The 25,671-nt window shown below is 55.3% G+C and overlaps 3 protein-coding genes and 2 non-coding genes across 5 annotated transcripts; 1 reads left to right on the top strand and 4 right to left on the bottom strand.

The window, feature by feature from the left end:
* Nucleotides 1–591: 591 nt before the first annotated feature.
* Nucleotides 592–921, top strand: LOC141952053 (beta-keratin-related protein). Its single transcript, XM_074889071.1, has one exon. The coding sequence runs from the start codon at nt 592–594 to the stop codon at nt 919–921; it is 330 nt and encodes a 109-aa protein (XP_074745172.1).
* Nucleotides 922–8,271: 7,350 nt separating this feature from the next.
* Nucleotides 8,272–8,353, bottom strand: TRNAS-GCU (transfer RNA serine (anticodon GCU)). Its single transcript has one exon. It is a non-coding gene; the product is annotated as a tRNA-Ser (tRNA).
* Nucleotides 8,354–10,231: 1,878 nt separating this feature from the next.
* On the bottom strand, nt 10,232–10,561 carry LOC141952041 (beta-keratin-related protein). Its single transcript, XM_074889044.1, has one exon. The coding sequence runs from the start codon at nt 10,559–10,561 to the stop codon at nt 10,232–10,234; it is 330 nt and encodes a 109-aa protein (XP_074745145.1).
* Nucleotides 10,562–23,380: 12,819 nt separating this feature from the next.
* TRNAS-GCU (transfer RNA serine (anticodon GCU)) lies at nt 23,381–23,462 on the bottom strand. The gene has a single exon. It is a non-coding gene; the product is annotated as a tRNA-Ser (tRNA).
* A 1,879-nt stretch (nt 23,463–25,341) lies between these two features.
* On the bottom strand, nt 25,342–25,671 carry LOC141952203 (beta-keratin-related protein-like). Its single transcript, XM_074889384.1, has one exon. It carries the CDS (start codon nt 25,669–25,671, stop codon nt 25,342–25,344), a length of 330 nt encoding a protein of 109 aa, XP_074745485.1.

Genomic DNA, 25,671 nt, shown 5'->3' with positions numbered 1-25,671 from the left:
ATTGATGCTTGTACAAGGGCTGATGGATGATCAGGAAGTACAGAGCCCGATGCCAGGAAGAGGGAGCCTCTTGGTGTGCAGTAGAAAATCGTTCCCTGACCAAGGCCACAGCACCAAGGCTACGCTCCACCCGTCTGGAAAACCTGGCATCCATTTCCTCACGGCGGGAGGGGGCTTACTGAGGACTCTCTCTGGGGCACCTTCCCTACCAAATTTCCAGGGCTGAGCAGAAGGAGTGTTGTGAAATATCCTCACAGCCTGCAGACATCCCCTTGGTAATGGAGTCACCGGAGGTAGCAGAGGGCCTCCATGGGGCAGGCATGCCTGGGCGTGGCAAGGCCAGCTGAGGTATAGACTGCGAGGGAGCTTGACTTGGACAGGGGAAGCTTCATTATGTTTTGACGGACCCTCTCGGATCACCCTTCAATTACTAGCAAATACCCAATGCAGACCCCATCCCAAATCTCTATCCGCTGAGCGGCCAGCCACTGGTTTGTTCTCGGAGGAGCCAAGCTGGGGGTCTGAAAGGGCCCGACAGCTAATGCCCTCTGCTCCCTCCCGGTCTTGCAGGGTCGCCTCCCTCTGCAAGACATGTCGTGCTACAGCCCGTGCCTGCCAGCCACCTGCGGCCCAACCCCTCTTGCCAACAGCTGCAACGAGCCCTGCGTCATCCGGTGCGCCGACTCCAGCGTTGCGATCCAGCCCTCGCCAGTGATGGTGACGCTGCCGGGCCCAATCCTCAGCTCCTTCCCTCAGAGCACAGCCGTGGGATCCACCGCGTCGGCTGCCGTGGGGAGCTCCCTCAGCGCTGCCAGTGTGCCCATCGCTTCTGGGGGCTCCCTGGGGCTGGGCGGCTTTGGGTGGTCCGGTCTGGGCCGCGGGCTCTGCGGGCCTCTGGGACGGGGCAATCTCTTATGCTGAAGCCCGTGGATCGCTTGCCCGTGGTGAAGTACCAGGGGCCTCGAGGAAAGTCCAGGAGCCAGCCCCGAGGGAGCGACCTTCCGTCTCTTCCCAAGGAAGCCTCTCTCTTTCCCCCTCTTGCTCTGCTTTACCTTACGCTCCCCATCAAACACCTCCACCTTCCTTCCGTAGCAATGCATCTAGGGCATACGTGACTGCCAGAGCCTTGAGGGGGAGTTGCACAGGAAGCATGCCTGGCGTGGAAGTTTTCCTTCCGATGGCAGCACTTCTCTGAGCTTTTCTCGGCCTCCAACATGCATTGCTTCAGCTCTCGCCTTTTCCATTTTCCTTTGATTTTCTCATTAAAGCCATTGGGCATCACAGCTTTGCTAGAGAGCCGTGTTTCATTCTCCCTTCTTCTCCAATCCCAACCAGCGGACTGTCCAAGAGAGTTCCTCCCTTGCTACAGCTACGGATTTTTCCATAGCTGCCGGGTTTCGCCCCTGACAGCCTATAACAATGGAGACAAGGCCAGCTTGGCAGGGGGGAGAGCTCTTCAGCTCTTCTGGAAGGAGCCCCATTACTCATCGGCACACCTCGAAAGCCACAGCACAAAGCATGAAGGGAGCCGGAATTGCCACAGAATCATAGAATTGCCCCGACTGATAGGGACCCCCAAAGATCATCTAGCCCAACGTTTTGCAGGAAAGGGAGCCCAGATGAGATTATCTAGCGCCCTGTCCAATTGCATCTTGAAAACCTCCTGTCACCAGAATTCTGCCACGTCCCTGGGGAGGTTGTTGTAGTGAATGATTGTTCTCACTGTAAAATATGTCTTCCTTGTATGAAGGCGAAACCTCTCCCGCTTGCTCCCTCTTCTCTCCGTGTGGCTCTTTGTTAAGAGGGAGTGTGCGTCGTCTTTGTAGCTGCCTTTAGGTACTGGAAGACTGTGATGAGTGCAGGGGAAGAGCAGCACAGCACAGCACGAGACTCGGTATGGCGTGTTTGTGGGAGGAAGCAGAGGTGGGAGAAGGGAGGGTTCAGGGTGGTCTTGGGAGGAAGAAACGTGAGGAAACTAGAGGGAAGATGGGATAACATGGCTGTCCCTCAAGAACTACTTGCTGTTCAGGATGTTTGCCTGGACGTGCCCTGCTTCTGATCAGTGCAGCCTGTCCTGTCTTCTTCTTAAGCTCTATTCCTAACGACTTTCCCTGGTGAGGGGCTCTCTGATCTGTGTGCATGTGTGCGTATGGAAGTCTAGGGGCCAGCAACTGGAGCCAAACCACAGGTGGCCGTGGTTCCGGTCTCAGTGGTGCCAGTCACTGGAGTGGGACCGGAGGTCGTCGGCACTGCTTGTCTGGGGTGCCGGCACCTGGACAGACCAGGGTGAGTGGAAATAATGTGCTGCCAGCAAGTGAAGCGTGTGAGGGTATGCAAGTCAGTGTGTGACTGCTCTCAAGTATCAAGCCAGCTGAGGCAGCGAGTGGGTAAAGCGGCTTGGGAGCCACGTGTGGGTGTGTGCCCCTCAGGATGAGGTCACAGAGGGCGTTGGCTACAGGAGGCACCAGAGGGTCCTGGCCAACCACCAGAGACATCATAAGGCCATTTCGTGTCTGCGTGCATGTCTCTGGGGCCAAGAGAACCGGAGGAGCTGGCTGCCAGAATGACCAGGGTGTCAAGGTGTGCTGGTTTGGGCATAGAGGTAATTTTCTTCATAGTAGCTGGTATGGGGCTGCGTTTGGGATTTGTGCTGAAAACGGTGTTGATAATAGAGAGGTGTTGTTGTCGTTGCCGAGCAGTGCTTACACAGAGTCCAGGCCTTTTCTGCCTCTCACACCAGCCCACCAGCCAGTAGGCTTGGGGCTGCACAAAAAGATGGCCGGGGTCACAACCGGGACAGCTGACCCCAACTGACCAAAGGGATATTCCATACCATATGACGTCACGCTCAGCACATAAATCTGTGGGAAGAAGAAGGAATGGAGGAGATGTTTGGAGTTATGGCGTTTGTCTTCCCAAGTAACCATGATGGAGGCCTGCTCTCCTGGAGATAGATACCTGCCTGTCGATGCAAGGAGTGAATGAATTCCTTGCTTTGTTCTTCTTGCGTGCGCGGCTTTTGCTTTATCTATTAATCTGTCTTTATCTCGACCCAGGACTTTTACCCTTCCGATCCACTCCCCCATCGCACCGGTGCGGGCAGTGAGTGAGCGGCTGCGTGGTGTTTACTTGCCGCCTGGAGTGAAACCACACCACCAGGCCCACCGGAGCCAGGGACCAGCTACAGGGTGGACGGGGTGTCTCAGTCCAGCTGCTGGAGTGATCCACGTTGTACATGTGTGTAATATTGTCCCACTCACAGTCCTTCATCGTGATCAGCCAGAAGGGGACCTGGACGAGGCTCTCGGTGCCCTCTGTTGAGTGCTGTGTGTTCCTGCCTGGGTTGATCGGTGTGGTCGGCCATGTGTTATATGTGTCGTACACATGGATTTGTGTGTGTGTGCCTCCTGGGAGGCATGCTCAGCCTCGCTGATGGCTGGGCCAGGGGCCATGGAGCTGTGGCAGCCTGAGCCTGAGCTCTGCTGGGCTCCTGGGTTCAGCAGCCACTGAACAGAAAGGGATCCTTCTGGGCTCTCCAAACCGCCAAGCTCGCCTGTCGATGAGGAAGAGTTCTGCTCTGCTTCTCTTCTCTGAGGCTGGGGTGAGATGAATGCAGGTGAGATTACGGTGCCTATGAAGAAGCTGACCTCTCCACAGCAGGCAGCCCCTTTCTCATCTCCCACAGACTCTCCCCCCGGATTCAGACCCAACTGGGCTGTCAATGGCGGCAGTGGTCCCCTTTACCTGCCTCCCAGGCCTTAGGGATACGTGAGGCTGGCGGGGGGTTGGGTAGAGGGGTGGGGTCAGCAGCATTCTGATCTCTGAGCCCCTTGGCCAAACCCCAGGCTCTTCTCCTCGCATCTTGCTTCCATGCAGCCACGTCCAGGTACGCTGCTCACAGGTGCTGAACTCCAGCAACCACAAGGCATCCTTGGAAGTGCAAAAGTACTGGGAAGTGCACCCAGAGGAGAGCAGGGTGGGGAGATCAAGGTGTCCATGGTCGTGGGGAAGAGATATCCCAAGGAGATGTCCAGGGATTGGGAAAGGGAGGCAGGTGGCCAGAGAGGCAGAAGTGCAAGTGTGTGTAAGAGAGGGGTGGTCGTGTGGGCAGGAAGAGGCTCCGGCCACCTCTGTGTCTTTCATAACCACGCAGGATCATTCCTGTCCTCTGACCCCTGCCAAGTCGCTCCTGACCACGCGATACAGCACATCTCTTGGTGGCATGGCTAGCTGCTGGCTACTCCTGCCTCCACACAGGTCTTCCCTGCTTTGTCACAAAACTGGTTAAGGGCTTGGTGTGTCTGAAATTTGAGGGGAGGCTGTGAGAGCTGGGATTCTTCCCATACCTGATGGAAGGGAATGAAGAGGGAGCCGTAATCACTTCTCAGAAGTACCAACTGGCAGCACGAGTGGGAGTGGGCACAAATTGAAACACATGAAGTCCCAGCTCAAGGCAAGAAAACACTTCCTTACCAAGAGGGGGGTCAAACAGCAGACCAGGCTGCCCAGAGAGGTTGTGGAGTCTCCATCCTTGGAGATACTCAAAACCCAGCTGGACGATGTCCTAAGCAACCAGCTCAAGCTGACCCTGCTGGAGCACTTGGCTGCCGCTGCCACCGCTCCTGCTGCTGCTTGTCCTGCTCTTGCTGCTGCTCCTGCCACTGCTGCTGCCACTGGTTCTGCCGCTGCTCCTGCTCTTGCTGCTCCTGTTCCTGCTCCTGCTGCAGCTCTAACCCATTCGTCGATAGTGGATACTATGACCAACGTTAGAGGGACCCTACCTCCAGCCACGTGGAGGACAGGAACAATCGAGTTTATTGGCCTGTGTGGATTCGATGGCTTGGCACATTCCACCCACAGCAGTATAAGGCTCTAGTGGACACTGGTGCCCAACGCACCCTGATGCCATCCCATTTTAAAGGGGCAGAAACCATTGGTATTTCAAGAGGGGTCTCAACAGCTGACTGTGTTGGAGGCCGAGGTGAGCCTAACTGCGAATGAGTGGCAAAAGCACCCCATCGTGACCGTCCCAGAAGCGCCATGCATTCTTGGTATAGATTATCTCAGGACAGGGTATTTTAAGGACCCAATCGGTGGGCTTTTGGTATAGCTGCCTTGGAGACAGAGGAAGTCAAACAGCTGTCTGCGTTGCCGGGTCTCTCAGAGGACCCCTCTGTTGTGGGATTGCTGAGGGTTGAAGAACAACGGGTGCCAATCGCTACTACAACAGTGCACCGACAACAATATCGCACCAGCCGAGACTCCGTAATTCCTGTCCATAACCTAGAGAGACGAGGAGTGATCAACAAGACTCTCTCCCCCCCTCTAACAGCCCCATAGGGCCAGTGTGAAAGTCTAATGGAGAGTGGAGACTGACAGTAGACTATCGTGGCCTGAACGAAGTCACGCCACCGCTGAGCGCTGCCATGCCGGACATGCTAGAGCTTCAATACGAACTAGAGTCGAAGGCAGCCAAGCATAGGCCACGACTGATATTGCTAAAGCATTCTTCTCCATCCCTCTGTCAGCATAGTGCAGGCCACAGTTTGCTTTCACCTGGAGGGGTGTCCAATGCACCTGCCAGTCAGCTGCCCCAGGGGCGGAATCACAGCCCCACCATTTGCTGTGGACTGATCCAGCCTGCACTGGAAGAGGTTGAAGCCCTGGAACACCTGCGATGCCTTGATGACATCATTGTAATGGGGTAATACAGCAGGAGAAGTTTTTGAGAAAGGAGAGAAAATAGTCCAAATCCTTCTGAGAGCTGGTTTTGTCATAAAGCGGGGTAAGATCAAGGGACCTGCACAGGAGATTCAGTTTTTAGGAATAAAATGGCAAGATGGACATTGTCAGATTCCAATGGAGTTGACTGATAAAATAGCAGTTATGTCCCCGCAGACAAACCAAAGGAAACGCTAGCTTTCTTAGGCTTTGAGGGTTTCTGGAGACCCACTACGAGATATTGCTGCTCGGGTAGAGAACTTGGTTGTGAAAGTACGTCGTGTAGGTGCTCATGTACCCAAGAGCCAGGCCACTGAAGAACATCAGAAAGAGCAACAGGTGGATCAAGCTGCTAAGATTAAGGTGGCTCAAGTGGATCTGGACGGGCAACGTAAGGATGAAAAATTTATGGCTCGCCAGGCCCATGACTCCTCAGGCCCTCAGGGAAGGGATGCAACGTATAGATGGACTCGTGACCGAGAGGTGGACTTAACCACGGACACCACTGCACAGGTTATCCGTCCATGGATGTGAGACGTGTGCAATCAAGCAAGCCAAACGGTTAAAACCCCTTTGGCATGGAGGACGATGGTTAAAATCTAAATACGGGTTGGCCTGGCAGATTGATTATATCCCACTCACACAAACTCAGCATGGCAAAGGCTATGTGCTCACAGTGGTGGAAGCAGCCACCGGATGGTTGTAAACGTGTGCTGTGCCCCACGCCACTGCCCGGAACACTATTTTAGGCCTTGAGAAGCAAGTCTTGTGGTGGCATGGCACCCCAGAGAGAATTGAATCAGATAATGGGACTCATTTCCAAAATAATCTCATAGACGCTTAGGCCAAAGGACATGGCATTGAGTGGGTGTATCACAGCCCCTCTCCTGCACCAGCCTCTGGGAAAACTGAGCGGTGCAATGGGTTGCTAAAAACTACAGAGAACAATGGGTGGTGGAACTTTCAAACACTGGTACATGCACTTAGCGAAATGCACCTGGTTAGTCAATACTAGAGGATCTGCCAACCAGTCTGGCCCTGCTCAGTCAAACCTTCTTCGTACTGTAGATGGGGATAAGGTCTCTGCAGTGCGCATTAAAAACATGCTGGGGCAGACAGTCTGGGTTATTCCTGCTTCGGGTAAAGGTAAACCCATGCGTGGGATTAGTTTTGCCCAAGGACCTGGGTGCACACGGTGGCTAATGTGGAAGGACGGGCAAGTCCGATGTGCGCCTCAAGGGGATTGGATTTTATGTGAAAACAGACAATGAATTGAACTGTACGATGTTAACTGTCGAATAACCCAGTTATTGCATAGCGTCATCGCTATGGTTGATACATACTGAACTGATGGCATCACATTAATGAAAAAAAGAGATGAACTTTGGTAGAGTCAGGACAGATTTCAGCAGCTGGTGCCCAGCAACATCCTTGAGATCGACCCGCACGTAGACTGTGAGCATGGCCCGCGCCAGACACATCAACAGTGAGCTCCAACTGTAGCAGAGACTACGTGCCATCCTCCTGCCACATCCAAAGTCACGCGCTCCACTGACTGAGCCAAATCCGCCTCATCCCTCCAGCCTTAAAAGACTGTCATGACAAATGGAACCCAAAGTTATGAACTAAATGAACTCAGTACACATTTTGGAAGGATGGCCCATAGACTAAGAGAGTGATATCTGTGTGTAGACACCTGGGACCAGGGAAAGGGATGGTGATTACTTTAGAACGTATTGGGAACCTGAGCATAATGCAAATGGTATGGAATAAGAGGTGGAGACTGTCCTGGTTTTGGCTGGGACAGAGTTAATTTTTCTTGAGCTTGGGGGGGAGCACAGCCAGAATGCTGGACCCGGATCGGTAAATGGAGTGTTCCATATCATGTGATGCCTTGCTCAGTATGTAAAGGAGGGGCGGCTGGGAAGGAGGAGGGTTCTCTCTCGCTTTTGGGATTGCGACCATGGGAGCCGACAGGGTGAGCAGTGATGGGCGGCACGTGGGAAGCAGGGAAAAGCGCAGAGAGTGAAGTCTGCAGTCAAGCCGAACCCAGCCAAGACGGGCCGGGTATCAGTTGGCGGGTGGTGAGCAATCGGATTGCGCATTACCTGTTTGTATTTCATAATACCGGTAGTAGTAGTCTCTTTTTTTTCAATTATTAAACCTACAAGTCTCCCTACGTCTACCCCTCCAATTCTCTCCCCCATGCCCTGGGCAGGGGAGGGTGACTGAATGGCTGCGTGGTGCCTGGCTGCCGGCCGGGTTTAAACCACGACACTAGGTTTGGAAACTACTTCCAGGATGTTTTGCTCCATCATCTTCCCAGGGACTGAGGGGAGGCTGACGGTCCTGTGAGTTCCCCGGCTCTTCCTTCTATCCCTTCCGGTTCCTCTCGCCTATGCGGAGACAGAAGAGGTTGAAGTGTGTCCGTGCTGAGCCACTTCAAAACCTTGCTATTTCTGTTCAGTCAGCTCTCATCTCAAAACAGAAGCTTGGGGGGCACACGTCAAGCTCCTCACACTCAGCAACTTTGGCCACTGTTGGGCTGACCGACGAGGATGGGATTCGAACCCACGCGTGCAGAGCACAATGGATTAGCAGTCCATCGCCTTCACCACTCGGCCACCTCGTCCGCATGCTGCTGCTGCTCCTGCCGCTGCTGCCGCTGGCACTGCCACTGCTCCTGATCTTGCTGCTCCTGCTCCTGCTGCTCTTGTTCCTGCTCCAGCCCCAGCTCCTGCCCCTGCTCCTAACGCTTACACCTTCTTACACTGTTTGCCATGGGAGAGAAAAAGGCAGCCTCCAGCTTGTGCCTCTTGGGACTGGTCCACTGTCCCGAGAGCTGGGCTGAGCTCTGGGGACCTCTGGGAAACAGGTCCCAGCATTCACATCAGCAAATGTCTGGAGAGCAGAGCTCCACACTCCTTCCTGGGAAGGAACACGGGACAGTGACCCAGGCGTGGCTCAGTGCCCGCAAAGGAGTTGAGCCTGACTTTGAGGCTAAATTGTCACCAGCCACCTTGCCCTCACGTTCTGGAAGCATACCACCAGCTCCTACGGACAGGAGTCCCTCACACTTGACTGCTGGACTTTTCACCAGGACAGAGCATGTGCCTCAGGCTTGGCCGTGGCTTCTCTGTGCTGTTCCCCCTGGTGCTCACCCAGGCTCTCATCACAGGCTGCTTCTCTCCCAGCACAGCTAACAGTCAGGAACGATGAGGGAGCTGAGCGGCACCGCCCCACTGCACACAACTCCCCTTTTCACCTGCCAGAGCTGCGGTGCTGCAGAGAGCGTAAACCGCTGCGCTGGTCCCCTGAGCCCACACCTCTCTGTACATTGAAGGTCAGACCCTGGGCTGGGGGAAATGGTGCAGAAGCCAGCCTCGCTGCCCCTGGTGGATAACAGAAAGGTGGGCATGGGATTGTGCACCGTGGGATGGACACCAAAGGCAGGGCCCTGGGAGCCTCTTTCTCCTCCACCTGCTTAATTCCCGTCCTTGAGGAAGGGGAGCAGTGCACAGCCTTGGGGGCTGGCACCAGAGCCGCTTGCACCCTGGTCACTCTGAATAGTTTCTCCAGCCCCAGCCCACCCCATGGGCCTGTAATTGTGGAGATATTTGAACAAGGAGAGACTGGCAGATTCAGTGTTGCCTCCGCGTCAGGAGCCCATGGCAGCAGGGAGCAATGGCCTGGGAAACGCAATGCTCTGCCAAGCTCCTTCGCCAGAGCGCTGGCACTGCACGAGGCAGATGTGAAAAATTCCTGGGATTCGCTTTCTGGGTTCTTAACAAAGGCTTTTCTAACAAAGCAGCCAGGGCCACCACTGCCTCTCATTAATGCAGCAGCCTGTTGAGTCTCTGCTGTAATCAATGCAGCACAGGGACATCCAACAGAAAATTCGGGCTCCCTCCATGCTTTGTGCTGTGGCTTTCGAGGTGTGCCGATGAGTAATGGGGCTCCTTCCAGAAGAGCTGAAGAGCTCTCCCCCCCACCAAGCTGGCCTTGTCTCCATTGTTATAGGCTGTCAGGGGCGAAACCCGGCAGCTATGGAAAAATCCGTAGCTGTAGCAAGGGAGGAACTCTCTTGGACAGTCCGCTGGTTGGGATTGGAGAAGAAGGGAGAATGAAACACGGCTCTCTAGCAAAGCTGTGATGCCCAATGGCTTTAATGAGAAAATCAAAGGAAAATGGAAAAGGCGAGAGCTGAAGCAATGCATGTTGGAGGCCGAGAAAAGCTCAGAGAAGTGCTGCCATCGGAAGGAAAACTTCCACGCCAGGCATGCTTCCTGTGCAACTCCCCCTCAAGGCTCTGGCAGTCACGTATGCTCTAGATGCATTGCTACGGAAGGAAGGTGGAGGTGTTTGATGGGGAGCGTAAGGTAAAGCAGAGCAAGAGGGGGAAAGAGAGAGGCTTCCTTGGGAAGAGACGGAAGGCCGCTCCCTCGGGGCTGGTTCCTGGACTTTCCTCGAGGCCCCTGGTACTTCACCACGGGCAAGCGATCCACGGGCTTCAGCATAAGAGATTGCCCCGTCCCAGAGGCCCGCAGAGCCCGCGGCCCAGACCGGACCACCCAAAGCCGCCCAGCCCCAGGGAGCCCCCAGAAGCGATGGGCACACTGGCAGCGCTGAGGGAGCTCCCCACGGCAGCCGACGCGGTGGATCCCACGGCTGTGCTCTGAGGGAAGGAGCTGAGGATTGGGCCCGGCAGCGTCACCATCACTGGCGAGGGCTGGATCGCAACGCTGGAGTCGGCGCACCGGATGACGCAGGGCTCGTTGCAGCTGTTGGCAAGCGGGGTTGGGCCGCAGGTGGCTGGCAGGCACGGGCTGTAGCACGACATGTCTTGCAGAGGGAGGCGACCCTGCAAGACCGGGAGGGAGCAGAGGGCATTAGCTGTCGGGCCCTTTCAGACCCCCAGCTTGGCTCCTCCGAGAACAAACCAGTGGCTGGCCAGGGCCACATCTCCCTGGGAAGTTCCTTTGCATGCCAAGAGTGACCAAGGCCGGTCGCTGTGCCATGCATGGGGGAGGAAGCACCTGGTGACCCCTTGGACGGTACTGGTCGTGCAGCCTCAGATTTCAGCAGAGCCACTGCTACAAAAGAGCCCAAATGACTCCCTCTCAGGAGGGAAGAAAGCTTTCCCTCTTCCCTCGCCAGCTCACCTCCCAGAAGAGGGAAGCACAGTGTATTTTCAAGCCTGGACCACGTATCAGAAGGACCCCGCACAGAAGGGAAGCAGTCCCGTTGACAGAAATCCTGCCAGCACGAAGAGAAGCAGTGAGTTCAGACTTACCAGGTTCAATGTGGAGAGCAAGGGAAGAGACGTGGATGGAAGGGCTTGGAGTGGCCCGGGCTTTTTATATGGTGAGCCAGCGCCTCGGGAGACCTGGAACACACCTTCTTTGTGAAGCACGTTAACAAACAGCAATTTGAGGCTTGCAAAGCACAGCCCACAGATGAAGAACTTGTCCCTTTCATCTGAAAGGCCCGGCCTGTGTTTCCCTATTGGGTGAGAGCACAGTGATGCATTAGTTGCTGGCTCCTCAAAGCAACGGTCATTTGAGGTCCCATGCCACTTCCCAGGGAAGGGTTTCAGTAGCTCCAGGCCTTGTGTGTGGGTTGTGCACATCCTTGCTGGGGAACGTGAGTACCACTCTCAGTCTGGGCTTCAGGCGTGGAGCACTCGTGATGAAGGCCACTCACGTGGGTCTCCTGTTGAAGGGCTGAGGCTGACCCTGAGAAACACAAGGCCTTGCACGGCCATGGGAGGGCTCAGCAATGAGCTAAGGCCCGGTGTGACTGTTTCTCCTTCTCAGAATTCTCATTCTCAAAGTGGGTAGTCAGCCCCAAGGACGCAAGGTCACAGGGGCTGAGGAGGAAACTCATAGGCATTTGACTGAGGGTGCATTTTGCTTTCGGTCACCTTGCCAGCCCTGGAAAGGACAAGTGCTCTTGTGGCTGCAGTTCAAAGCAGAAGGCATGTTGCGGAGCAAGGATGGGCCTGTGCTGTCCGCTTCCTGCCCTCAGGTGTTACCACGCGCCTGCTGTGGCAGGTGGATGCACGTGCCCTCTGCTGCTGCCTCAGCTTTGCTTGGGCACAGCAAATGCCAGGCTCCTCATGTGGTAGAGGAATGCCTCCCCAGCCTTCCCGCATCTGGCAGTGGAGGCAGGATGGCAGGCCAAGGAGGAGAGCAGCCCAGCGATGGCCCTCGCTGCCTGCTGTAGCAGAGCTGTGACGGGCTGTGTCATGCTCCTGTCTGGTGACAAAGGAAGCTACGTGAGGAGCAGAGTGTCTGTCCTGGCGCCTGCTCCTGTTTGCACGACCTCTCAGTTGCCACAAGGCAGAGCAGAGAGGCGGGAGCAGCAGGGCTGTACCCAACTTCTCTGCTTACCCACCGCGGCCTTTGGCATTTGCTGGTGCTCATCAGTAGTTTGAGCGCTCATCCATTAGTGTGGAATGGCTGGAAAATAACGGACATATTATGAGCGATCCAAACCGAGGGGCCTCACTGTAACAACAAGCTGCAGCTGTGTTCAAGGACAAAAACAAGGCCGAGACGGCCTGAGAAACTACATTCCTTCCCAAGAGATAAAGATGTTGGAATGTCGAAAACACGGGGTCTACCTGGGGGGAGAGCATCGCGTGGACGCCACACCGGGACCAATCATAGGGGGCAAAAGGGCGCGTGAACAAGCAGCTTTAGCCTATTAGCAATAAGATAGCGGCGCGTGAAGTTTGAGATAGAGTATAAATTGCTGTGTAACCTTTAATAAAGTGGCATCAACTTGATCACATTGGTAGTCTACGTTGTGTCCGAGACTTCCGCGTCGGCACATTAGTGCACCGGCCGGGAACAGAGCAGCCACAGGGCAGGGCGTCCCATGCAGGGAGTTTCCCTCAGGGATGGTCCCTGCTGGCATCTTCCCCTGCAGAGTTTGCTGTGGGCAACCCGTGCCCCTTCTGTGGGGATGGGCCACGTCTCTGAGGGCCAGTCTCAGGGCTTTGGGGGGCTGGAAGATATAGGCAACCACTTCCCTGCTCTTCAGCTGAGGACACACTGGGGACCAAGTGCCTCGCAAATTCCTCAGAGAGCCTCAGAGCCTTTCAGGAGGGAGCATCACTGGCTGTTTTGTCAGTGCACTTCCAGTTCCACCTGGAAGAGGCACGGGTGGCTGCCACCCACCCTGGTGCCATGCTGACTGCTGGGACCTGTTTCTGCCTGTCCGGAGTGAGCACGTTTCCACTGTGAGCTGTGGCACTGGGTCTCCCGTCCCATCAGGATGGCACAACAGCCCCAGAGCATGGCCCTGCTGCAAGCGACGGCAGAAGTGAGTCAGAGCCATCAACGTTTTGCAGGAGAAGACAACATCCCCCTTCTAAGACCCTTTCCCCAAACGGTACGGCCGCCCGGGTGAGAGCGTGGCCCATCTGCCCAAGCAGCACGGGCAGGCAGAGGCTTTTTCCAGGCAGCTCTCAGGGCTGGCAACACACGCCTGGCCTTTGAGCTCCCGCCACACCTCTCCGGACAGGCAAGGTCTCCTCTGTGTCTCGTAGGGTAGCAGGGAGCACCATCTGCTGCCGCTCAGAGGCTGCAGCCTCAGTCTGGTGGTTTGTCACACCGGTCCATCAAAGAAGCAGGCTCCCCAGGCCCTGGACACTTACGGGCGGAAACTTTCCTCGGTTTGGACCGTGCTCCAGAAACGTCTGGGAGTGGGAACGTCAGGGCACGTCCGTGCTGTCCTTCCCTTGGCTGCCATTTCACCAAGGAGGATTTCACCCAGGATTTCAAGGAGTCACCAAGTGGTTGGGCAAGATGCTAACAGCCATGACAACACTGTACACAAAGCTGCATTTCTGCAGGAACGTGGACACGAGGTTGCACCTAGGGTCCTGGGCAGGTCTGAATCCATTTCCCCCGGATTCCCTGATGCCAGTGCATGGATGATGTGCACCGAGGTGGAGCTGAGGTCTCTCGCAGTGCCTCAGCACTATTTGGTGACTCACAGGTGACTCCAAGGTGGTCTGCTGGTGCCACCTTGCAATTAAAGGGCCCCGAATGTGCCAATCCATCCCTGAGCCAGGGAAAACAAGCCAGACCCTCTGGGTCAGTGACCTGAACAAGCCAGCAGGCAATGATGCAAAGGTGAGTGTTGTTTGGGAAGACTGTGCCGAAGCAAACAGGTCCACTTGGTGATGGCTCGCTTTCAGGCCTGAGTCAGCAGGCTCCTTCATCGCTCTCCAGGGCCGTTGTTTCTCCTCAGGAGAGTAATGAGTAAAGTCCTGGCAGGCAAGGCAAGGGCTCTGCAGTTCCCAGAGAACTGGCCTTTCCTGACTGAGGACAACAGCTGAACTGCTGGGCCCCCTTTGCATGGTGTGCATCACCGAGGCCCGAGGGGAGCAGACGTCTGCCACCGAGTACCCTGAGACACTCCAGCAATGACCTCCGTGTCCCCATCCCTGCACACAATGGGGTTTTGGTCCAGAGTGCAGGAGGGCCTTGTTTGACCATGACCTTCCAAACACTCTGGGGATCAGAGTCTCCTCCTCTCTCTGTCCCCCAGTAGAACAGCCATCCTGCAGAGGCTTGGCTGGGCTCCGAGCAACTCCATAGGCGGCAGGCACTGGTGTTGCTCAGGGTCGGTGTCATGCCATCAAAGAGAGACCCTTCTGAGTGGCCTTCATGTGTACCCCACAGGAAAATTCCTATCTAAGTGGGGCCACGTTCCCCAGGAAGGGCAGGACGTGTACATCACCTACTCATGGCCTGAATCTGCTGCAAGGCTTCACCAGCTACTGGAATGAGACCTCAAAGGAGCGTTGGTCTGGGGAAGAAACATAATTGCTATCAACAAAATCACGTCAGTGCTACCCAGGATGAAAAGGGAGGCACGCATTTCAGGCAACGGAGGCATGTCTTTCATCTACCAGCATAGGTGTGAGAAGTCCAAATTGCTGTTTCTCAACATGCTTCATGTTTGTGGCATTTTTCAGCTCCCCTGGGGCTCTGGGCCGCAGTATAAAAGCATGCCCAACTGCCAGCTCCTCTGTCGTCTCCTCGTGCCTTCCCCTGCTCTCTGAAGTTGGTAAGTGTCAGTTCATTTTGCCTCTTGTCTCCTCGGTTGGCAGGACAGATTTTGTGGAGAGGGCTGTATCCGCAGTTCAGCAATGCTCCTTTTGCACTGTTGGCATGACGAGAAGCTTCCACAGGAGAGCTAGTCCCACCATAGACGTCTTCTTCCGTAGTGGCTGCTGTCTTCAGGAGCCCTGTTGCGTTTTACTCAGACATGTCCCCTCCTGAAAGATGTGGGTGAGAGGAGCCTGACCTGACAAGACGAGGGGTCTTGAGGGTGGGGGCAGGGAGAAGGAGACCCATTTGTGAGTGAACAAATTGATGCTTGTACAAGGGCTGATGGATGATCAGGAAGTACAGAGCCCGATGCCAGGAAGAGGGAGCCTCTTGGTGTGCAGTAGAAAATCGTTCCCTGACCAAGGCCACAGCACCAAGGCTACGCTCCACCCGTCTGGAAAACCTGGCATCCATTTCCTCACGGCGGGAGGGGGCTTACTGAGGACTCTCTCTGGGGCACCTTCCCTACCAAATTTCCAGGGCTGAGCAGAAGGAGTGTTGTGAAATATCCTCACAGCCTGCAGACATCCCCTTGGTAATGGAGTCACCGGAGGTAGCAGAGGGCCTCCATGGGGCAGGCATGCCTGGGCGTGGCAAGGCCAGCTGAGGTATAGACTGCGAGGGAGCTTGACTTGGACAGGGGAAGCTTCATTATGTTTTGACGGACCCTCTCGGATCACCCTTCAATTACTAGCAAATACCCAATGCAGACCCCATCCCAAATCTCTATCCGCTGAGCGGCCAGCCACTGGTTTGTTCTCGGAGGAGCCAAGCTGGGGGTCTGAAAGGGCCCGACAGCTAATGCCCTCTGCTCCCTCCCGGTCTTGCAGGGTCGCCTCCCTCTGCAAGACATGTCGTGCTACAGCCCGTGCCTGCCAGCCACCTGCGGCCCAACCCCTCTTGCCAACAGCTGCAACGAGCCCTGCGTCATCCGGTGCGCCGACTCCAGCGTTGCAATCCAGCCCTCGCCAGTGATGGTGACGCTGCCGGGCCCAATCCTCAGCTCCTTCCCTCAGAGCACAGCCGTGGGATCCACCGCGTCGGCTGCCGTGGGGAGCTCCCTCAGCGCTGCCAGTGTGCCCATCGCTTCTGGGGGCTCCCTGGGGCTGGGCGGCTTTGGGTGGTCCGGTCTGGGCCGCGGGCTCTGCGGGCCTCTGGGACGGGGCAATCTCTTATGCTGAAGCCCGTGGATCGCTTGCCCGTGGTGAAGTACCAGGGGCCTCGAGGAAAGTCCAGGAGCCAGCCCCGAGGGAGCGACCTTCTGTCTCTTCCCAAGGAAGCCTCTCTCTTTCCCCCTCTTGCTCTGCTTTACCTTACGCTCCCCATCAAACACCTCCACCTTCCTTCCGTAGCAATGCATCTAGGGCATACGTGACTGCCAGAGCCTTGAGGGGGAGTTGCACAGGAAGCATGCCTGGCGTGGAAGTTTTCCTTCCGATGGCAGCACTTCTCTGAGCTTTTCTCGGCCTCCAACATGCATTGCTTCAGCTCTCGCCTTTTCCATTTTCCTTTGATTTTCTCATTAAAGACACTGGGCATCACAGCTTTGCTAGAGAGCCGTGTTTCATTCTCCCTTCTTCTCCAATCCCAACCAGCGGACTGTCCAAGAGAGTTCCTCCCTTGCTACAGCTACGGATTTTTCCATAGCTGCCGGGTTTCGCCCCTGACAGCCTATAACAATGGAGACAAGGCCAGCTTGGCAGGGGGGAGAGCTCTTCAGCTCTTCTGGAAGGAGCCCCATTACTCATCGGCACACCTCGAAAGCCACGACATAAAGCATGAAGGGAGCCGGAATTGCCACAGAATCATAGAATTGCCCCGACTGATAGGGACCCCCAAAGATCATCTAGCCCAACGTTTTGCAGGAAAGGGAGCCCAGATGAGATTATCTAGCGCCCTGTCCAATTGCATCTTGAAAACCTCCTGTCACCAGAATTCTGCCACGTCCCTGGGGAGGTTGTTGTAGTGAATGATTGTTCTCACTGTAAAATATGTCTTCCTTGTATGAAGGCGAAACCTCTCCCGCTTGCTCCCTCTTCTCTCCGTGTGGCTCTTTGTTAAGAGGGAGTGTGCGTCGTCTTTGTAGCTGCCTTTAGGTACTGGAAGACTGTGATGAGTGCAGGGGAAGAGCAGCACAGCACAGCACGAGACTCGGTATGGCGTGTTTGTGGGAGGAAGCAGAGGTGGGAGAAGGGAGGGTTCAGGGTGGTCTTGGGAGGAAGAAACGTGAGGAAACTAGAGGGAAGATGGGATAACATGGCTGTCCCTCAAGAACTACTTGCTGTTCAGGATGTTTGCCTGGACGTGCCCTGCTTCTGATCAGTGCAGCCTGTCCTGTCTTCTTCTTAAGCTCTATTCCTAACGACTTTCCCTGGTGAGGGGCTCTCTGATCTGTGTGCATGTGTGCGTATGGAAGTCTAGGGGCCAGCAACTGGAGCCAAACCACAGGTGGCCGTGGTTCCGGTCTCAGTGGTGCCAGTCACTGGAGTGGGACCGGAGGTCGTCGGCACTGCTTGTCTGGGGTGCCGGCACCTGGACAGACCAGGGTGAGTGGAAATAATGTGCTGCCAGCAAGTGAAGCGTGTGAGGGTATGCAAGTCAGTGTGTGACTGCTCTCAAGTATCAAGCCAGCTGAGGCAGCGAGTGGGTAAAGCGGCTTGGGAGCCACGTGTGGGTGTGTGCCCCTCAGGATGAGGTCACAGAGGGCGTTGGCTACAGGAGGCACCAGAGGGTCCTGGCCAACCACCAGAGACATCATAAGGCCATTTCGTGTCTGCGTGCATGTCTCTGGGGCCAAGAGAACCGGAGGAGCTGGCTGCCAGAATGACCAGGGTGTCAAGGTGTGCTGGTTTGGGCATAGAGGTAATTTTCTTCATAGTAGCTGGTATGGGGCTGCGTTTGGGATTTGTGCTGAAAACGGTGTTGATAATAGAGAGGTGTTGTTGTCGTTGCCGAGCAGTGCTTACACAGAGTCGAGGCCTTTTCTGCCACTCACACCAGCCCACCAGCCAGTAGGCTTGGGGCTGCACAAAAAGATGGCCGGGGTCACAACCGGGACAGCTGACCCCAACTGACCAAAGGGATATTCCATACCATATGACGTCACGCTCAGCACATAAATCTGTGGGAAGAAGAAGGAATGGAGGAGATGTTTGGAGTTATGGCGTTTGTCTTCCCAAGTAACCATGATGGAGGCCTGCTCTCCTGGAGATAGATACCTGCCTGTCGATGCAAGGAGTGAATGAATTCCTTGCTTTGTTCTTCTTGCGTGCGCGGCTTTTGCTTTATCTATTAATCTGTCTTTATCTCGACCCAGGACTTTTACCCTTCCGATCCACTCCCCCATCGCACCGGTGCGGGCAGTGAGTGAGCGGCTGCGTGGTGTTTACTTGCCGCCTGGAGTGAAACCACACCACCAGGCCCACCGGAGCCAGGGACCAGCTACAGGGTGGACGGGGTGTCTCAGTCCAGCTGCTGGAGTGATCCACGTTGTACATGTGTGTAATATTGTCCCACTCACAGTCCTTCATCGTGATCAGCCAGAAGGGGACCTGGACGAGGCTCTCGGTGCCCTCTGTTGAGTGCTGTGTGTTCCTGCCTGGGTTGATCGGTGTGGTCGGCCATGTGTTATATGTGTCGTACACATGGATTTGTGTGTGTGTGCCTCCTGGGAGGCATGCTCAGCCTCGCTGATGGCTGGGCCAGGGGCCATGGAGCTGTGGCAGCCTGAGCCTGAGCTCTGCTGGGCTCCTGGGTTCAGCAGCCACTGAACAGAAAGGGATCCTTCTGGGCTCTCCAAACCGCCAAGCTCGCCTGTCGATGAGGAAGAGTTCTGCTCTGCTTCTCTTCTCTGAGGCTGGGGTGAGATGAATGCAGGTGAGATTACGGTGCCTATGAAGAAGCTGACCTCTCCACAGCAGGCAGCCCCTTTCTCATCTCCCACAGACTCTCCCCCCGGATTCAGACCCAACTGGGCTGTCAATGGCGGCAGTGGTCCCCTTTACCTGCCTCCCAGGCCTTAGGGATACGTGAGGCTGGCGGGGGGTTGGGTAGAGGGGTGGGGTCAGCAGCATTCTGATCTCTGAGCCCCTTGGCCAAACCCCAGGCTCTTCTCCTCGCATCTTGCTTCCATGCAGCCACGTCCAGGTACGCTGCTCACAGGTGCTGAACTCCAGCAACCACAAGGCATCCTTGGAAGTGCAAAAGTACTGGGAAGTGCACCCAGAGGAGAGCAGGGTGGGGAGATCAAGGTGTCCATGGTCGTGGGGAAGAGATATCCCAAGGAGATGTCCAGGGATTGGGAAAGGGAGGCAGGTGGCCAGAGAGGCAGAAGTGCAAGTGTGTGTAAGAGAGGGGTGGTCGTGTGGGCAGGAAGAGGCTCCGGCCACCTCTGTGTCTTTCATAACCACGCAGGATCATTCCTGTCCTCTGACCCCTGCCAAGTCGCTCCTGACCACGCGATACAGCACATCTCTTGGTGGCATGGCTAGCTGCTGGCTACTCCTGCCTCCACACAGGTCTTCCCTGCTTTGTCACAAAACTGGTTAAGGGCTTGGTGTGTCTGAAATTTGAGGGGAGGCTGTGAGAGCTGGGATTCTTCCCATACCTGGTGGAAGGGAATGAAGAGGGAGCCATAATCACTTCTCAGAAGTACCAACTGGCAGCACGAGTGGGAGTGGGCACAAATTGAAACACATGAAGTCCCAGCTCAAGGCAAGAAAACACTTCCTTACCAAGAGGGGGGTCAAACAGCAGACCAGGCTGCCCAGAGAGGTTGTGGAGTCTCCATCCTTGGAGATACTCAAAACCCAGCTGGACGATGTCCTAAGCAACCAGCTCAAGCTGACCCTGCTGGAGCACTTGGCTGCCGCTGCCACCGCTCCTGCTGCTGCTTGTCCTGCTCTTGCTGCTGCTCCTGCCACTGCTGCTGCCACTGGTTCTGCCGCTGCTCCTGCTCTTGCTGCTCCTGTTCCTGCTCCTGCTGCAGCTCTAACCCATTCGTCGATAGTGGATACTATGACCAACGTTAGAGGGACCCTACCTCCAGCCACGTGGAGGACAGGAACAATCGAGTTTATTGGCCTGTGTGGATTCGATGGCTTGGCACATTCCACCCACAGCAGTATAAGGCTCTAGTGGACACTGGTGCCCAACGCACCCTGATGCCATCCCATTTTAAAGGGGCAGAAACCATTGGTATTTCAAGAGGGGTCTCAACAGCTGACTGTGTTGGAGGCCGAGGTGAGCCTAACTGCGAATGAGTGGCAAAAGCACCCCATCGTGACCGTCCCAGAAGCGCCATGCATTCTTGGTATAGATTATCTCAGGACAGGGTATTTTAAGGACCCAATCGGTGGGCTTTTGGTATAGCTGCCTTGGAGACAGAGGAAGTCAAACAGCTGTCTGCGTTGCCGGGTCTCTCAGAGGACCCCTCTGTTGTGGGATTGCTGAGGGTTGAAGAACAACGGGTGCCAATCGCTACTACAACAGTGCACCGACAACAATATCGCACCAGCCGAGACTCCGTAATTCCTGTCCATAACCTAGAGAGACGAGGAGTGATCAACAAGACTCTCTCCCCCCCTCTAACAGCCCCATAGGGCCAGTGTGAAAGTCTAATGGAGAGTGGAGACTGACAGTAGACTATCGTGGCCTGAACGAAGTCACGCCACCGCTGAGCGCTGCCATGCCGGACATGCTAGAGCTTCAATACGAACTAGAGTCGAAGGCAGCCAAGCATAGGCCACGACTGATATTGCTAAAGCATTCTTCTCCATCCCTCTGTCAGCATAGTGCAGGCCACAGTTTGCTTTCACCTGGAGGGGTGTCCAATGCACCTGCCAGTCAGCTGCCCCAGGGGCGGAATCACAGCCCCACCATTTGCTGTGGACTGATCCAGCCTGCACTGGAAGAGGTTGAAGCCCTGGAACACCTGCGATGCCTTGATGACATCATTGTAATGGGGTAATACAGCAGGAGAAGTTTTTGAGAAAGGAGAGAAAATAGTCCAAATCCTTCTGAGAGCTGGTTTTGTCATAAAGCGGGGTAAGATCAAGGGACCTGCACAGGAGATTCAGTTTTTAGGAATAAAATGGCAAGATGGACATTGTCAGATTCCAATGGAGTTGACTGATAAAATAGCAGTTATGTCCCCGCAGACAAACCAAAGGAAACGCTAGCTTTCTTAGGCTTTGAGGGTTTCTGGAGACCCACTACGAGATATTGCTGCTCGGGTAGAGAACTTGGTTGTGAAAGTACGTCGTGTAGGTGCTCATGTACCCAAGAGCCAGGCCACTGAAGAACATCAGAAAGAGCAACAGGTGGATCAAGCTGCTAAGATTAAGGTGGCTCAAGTGGATCTGGACGGGCAACGTAAGGATGAAAAATTTATGGCTCGCCAGGCCCATGACTCCTCAGGCCCTCAGGGAAGGGATGCAACGTATAGATGGACTCGTGACCGAGAGGTGGACTTAACCACGGACACCACTGCACAGGTTATCCGTCCATGGATGTGAGACGTGTGCAATCAAGCAAGCCAAACGGTTAAAACCCCTTTGGCATGGAGGACGATGGTTAAAATCTAAATACGGGTTGGCCTGGCAGATTGATTATATCCCACTCACACAAACTCAGCATGGCAAAGGCTATGTGCTCACAGTGGTGGAAGCAGCCACCGGATGGTTGTAAACGTGTGCTGTGCCCCACGCCACTGCCCGGAACACTATTTTAGGCCTTGAGAAGCAAGTCTTGTGGTGGCATGGCACCCCAGAGAGAATTGAATCAGATAATGGGACTCATTTCCAAAATAATCTCATAGACGCTTAGGCCAAAGGACATGGCATTGAGTGGGTGTATCACAGCCCCTCTCCTGCACCAGCCTCTGGGAAAACTGAGCGGTGCAATGGGTTGCTAAAAACTACAGAGAACAATGGGTGGTGGAACTTTCAAACACTGGTACATGCACTTAGCGAAATGCACCTGGTTAGTCAATACTAGAGGATCTGCCAACCAGTCTGGCCCTGCTCAGTCAAACCTTCTTCGTACTGTAGATGGGGATAAGGTCTCTGCAGTGCGCATTAAAAACATGCTGGGGCAGACAGTCTGGGTTATTCCTGCTTCGGGTAAAGGTAAACCCATGCGTGGGATTAGTTTTGCCCAAGGACCTGGGTGCACACGGTGGCTAATGTGGAAGGACGGGCAAGTCCGATGTGCGCCTCAAGGGGATTGGATTTTATGTGAAAACAGACAATGAATTGAACTGTACGATGTTAACTGTCGAATAACCCAGTTATTGCATAGCGTCATCGCTATGGTTGATACATACTGAACTGATGGCATCACATTAATGAAAAAAAGAGATGAACTTTGGTAGAGTCAGGACAGATTTCAGCAGCTGGTGCCCAGCAACATCCTTGAGATCGACCCGCACGTAGACTGTGAGCATGGCCCGCGCCAGACACATCAACAGTGAGCTCCAACTGTAGCAGAGACTACGTGCCATCCTCCTGCCACATCCAAAGTCACGCGCTCCACTGACTGAGCCAAATCCGCCTCATCCCTCCAGCCTTAAAAGACTGTCATGACAAATGGAACCCAAAGTTATGAACTAAATGAACTCAGTACACATTTTGGAAGGATGGCCCATAGACTAAGAGAGTGATATCTGTGTGTAGACACCTGGGACCAGGGAAAGGGATGGTGATTACTTTAGAACGTATTGGGAACCTGAGCATAATGCAAATGGTATGGAATAAGAGGTGGAGACTGTCCTGGTTTTGGCTGGGACAGAGTTAATTTTTCTTGAGCTTGGGGGGGAGCACAGCCAGAATGCTGGACCCGGATCGGTAAATGGAGTGTTCCATATCATGTGATGCCTTGCTCAGTATGTAAAGGAGGGGCGGCTGGGAAGGAGGAGGGTTCTCTCTCGCTTTTGGGATTGCGACCATGGGAGCCGACAGGGTGAGCAGTGATGGGCGGCACGTGGGAAGCAGGGAAAAGCGCAGAGAGTGAAGTCTGCAGTCAAGCCGAACCCAGCCAAGACGGGCCGGGTATCAGTTGGCGGGTGGTGAGCAATCGGATTGCGCATTACCTGTTTGTATTTCATAATATCGGTAGTAGTAGTCTCTTTTTTTTCAATTATTAAACCTACAAGTCTCCCTACGTCTACCCCTCCAATTCTCTCCCCCATGCCCTGGGCAGGGGAGGGTGACTGAATGGCTGCGTGGTGCCTGGCTGCCGGCCGGGTTTAAACCACGACACTAGGTTTGGAAACTACTTCCAGGATGTTTTGCTCCATCATCTTCCCAGGGACTGAGGGGAGGCTGACGGTCCTGTGAGTTCCCCGGCTCTTCCTTCTATCCCTTCCGGTTCCTCTCGCCTATGCGGAGACAGAAGAGGTTGAAGTGTGTCCGTGCTGAGCCACTTCAAAACCTTGCTATTTCTGTTCAGTCAGCTCTCATCTCAAAACAGAAGCTTGGGGGGCACACGTCAAGCTCCTCACACTCAGCAACTTTGGCCACTGTTGGGCTGACCGACGAGGATGGGATTCGAACCCACGCGTGCAGAGCACAATGGATTAGCAGTCCATCGCCTTCACCACTCGGCCACCTCGTCCGCATGCTGCTGCTGCTCCTGCCGCTGCTGCCGCTGGCACTGCCACTGCTCCTGATCTTGCTGCTCCTGCTCCTGCTGCTCTTGTTCCTGCTCCAGCCCCAGCTCCTGCCCCTGCTCCTAACGCTTACACCTTCTTACACTGTTTGCCGTGGGAGAGAAAAAGGCAGCCTCCAGCTTGTGCCTCTTGGGACTGGTCCACTGTCCCGAGAGCTGGGCTGAGCTCTGGGGACCTCTGGGAAACAGGTCCCAGCATTCACATCAGCAAATGTCTGGAGAGCAGAGCTCCACACTCCTTCCTGGGAAGGAACACGGGACAGTGACCCAGGCGTGGCTCAGTGCCCGCAAAGGAGTTGAGCCTGACTTTGAGGCTAAATTGTCACCAGCCACCTTGCCCTCACGTTCTGGAAGCATACCACCAGCTCCTACGGACAGGAGTCCCTCACACTTGACTGCTGGACTTTTCACCAGGACAGAGCATGTGCCTCAGGCTTGGCCGTGGCTTCTCTGTGCTGTTCCCCCTGGTGCTCACCCAGGCTCTCATCACAGGCTGCTTCTCTCCCAGCACAGCTAACAGTCAGGAACGATGAGGGAGCTGAGCGGCACCGTCCCCACTGCACACAACTCCCCTTTTCACCTGCCAGAGCTGCGGTGCTGCAGAGAGCGTAAACCGCTGCGCTGGTCCCCTGAGCCCACACCTCTCTGTACATTGAAGGTCAGACCCTGGGCTGGGGGAAATGGTGCAGAAGCCAGCCTCGCTGCCCCTGGTGGATAACAGAAAGGTGGGCATGGGATTGTGCACCGTGGGATGGACACCAAAGGCAGGGCCCTGGGAGCCTCTTTCTCCTCCACCTGCTTAATTCCCGTCCTTGAGGAAGGGGAGCAGTGCACAGCCTTGGGGGCTGGCACCAGAGCCGCTTGCACCCTGGTCACTCTGAATAGTTTCTCCAGCCCCAGCCCACCCCATGGGCCTGTAATTGTGGAGATATTTGAACAAGGAGAGACTGGCAGATTCAGTGTTGCCTCCGCGTCAGGAGCCCATGGCAGCAGGGAGCAATGGCCTGGGAAACGCAATGCTCTGCCAAGCTCCTTCGCCAGAGCGCTGGCACTGCACGAGGCAGATGTGAAAAATTCCTGGGATTCGCTTTCTGGGTTCTTAACAAAGGCTTTTCTAACAAAGCAGCCAGGGCCACCACTGCCTCTCATTAATGCAGCAGCCTGTTGAGTCTCTGCTGTAATCAATGCAGCACAGGGACATCCAACAGAAAATTCGGGCTCCCTCCATGCTTTGTGCTGTGGCTTTCGAGGTGTGCCGATGAGTAATGGGGCTCCTTCCAGAAGAGCTGAAGAGCTCTCCCCCCTGCCAAGCTGGCCTTGTCTCCATTGTTATAGGCTGTCAGGGGCGAAACCCGGCAGCTATGGAAAAATCCGTAGCTGTAGCAAGGGAGGAACTCTCTTGGACAGTCCGCTGGTTGGGATTGGAGAAGAAGGGAGAATGAAACACGGCTCTCTAGCAAAGCTGTGATGCCCAGTGTCTTTAATGAGAAAATCAAAGGAAAATGGAAAAGGCGAGAGCTGAAGCAATGCATGTTGGAGGCCGAGAAAAGCTCAGAGAAGTGCTGCCATCGGAAGGAAAACCTCCATGCCAGGCATGCTTCCTGTGCAACTCCCCCTCAAGGCTCTGGCAGTCACGTATGCCCTAGATGCATTGCTACGGAAGGAAGGTGGAGGTGTTTGATGGGGAGCGTAAGGTAAAGCAGAGCAAGAGGGGGAAAGAGAGAGGCTTCCTTGGGAAGAGACGGAAGGTCGCTCCCTCGGGGTTGGTTCCTGGACTTTCCTCGAGGCCCCTGGTACTTCACCACAGGCAAGCGATCCACGGGCTTCAGCATAAGAGATTGCCCCGTCCCAGAGGCCCGCAGAGCCCGCGGCCCAGACCGGACCACCCAAAGCCGCCCAGCCCCAGGGAGCCCCCAGAAGCGATGGGCACACTGGCAGCGCTGAGGGAGCTCCCCACGGCAGCCGACGCGGTGGATCCCACGGCTGTGCTCTGAGGGAAGGAGCTGAGGACTGGGCCCGGCAGCGTCACCATCACTGGCGAGGGCTGGATCGCAACGCTGGAGTCGGCGCACCGGATGACGCAGGGCTCGTTGCAGCTGTTGGCAAGAGGGGTTGGGCCGCAGGTGGCTGGCAGGCACGGGCTGTAGCACGACAT

This window comes from Strix uralensis, chromosome 19 (assembly GCF_047716275.1).
Source record: "Strix uralensis isolate ZFMK-TIS-50842 chromosome 19, bStrUra1, whole genome shotgun sequence".
Classification (NCBI taxonomy): Eukaryota; Metazoa; Chordata; class Aves; order Strigiformes; family Strigidae; genus Strix; species Strix uralensis.
This window is presented reverse-complemented; position numbering and strand designations above follow the sequence as displayed.

Coding starts and splice junctions, on each gene's coding strand:
- LOC141952053 (XM_074889071.1), top strand. CDS start 592: ATGTCGTGCTACAGCCCGTGCCTGCCAGCCACCTGCGGCCCAACCCCT.
- LOC141952041 (XM_074889044.1), bottom strand. CDS start 10,561: ATGTCGTGCTACAGCCCGTGCCTGCCAGCCACCTGCGGCCCAACCCCG.
- LOC141952203 (XM_074889384.1), bottom strand. CDS start 25,671: ATGTCGTGCTACAGCCCGTGCCTGCCAGCCACCTGCGGCCCAACCCCT.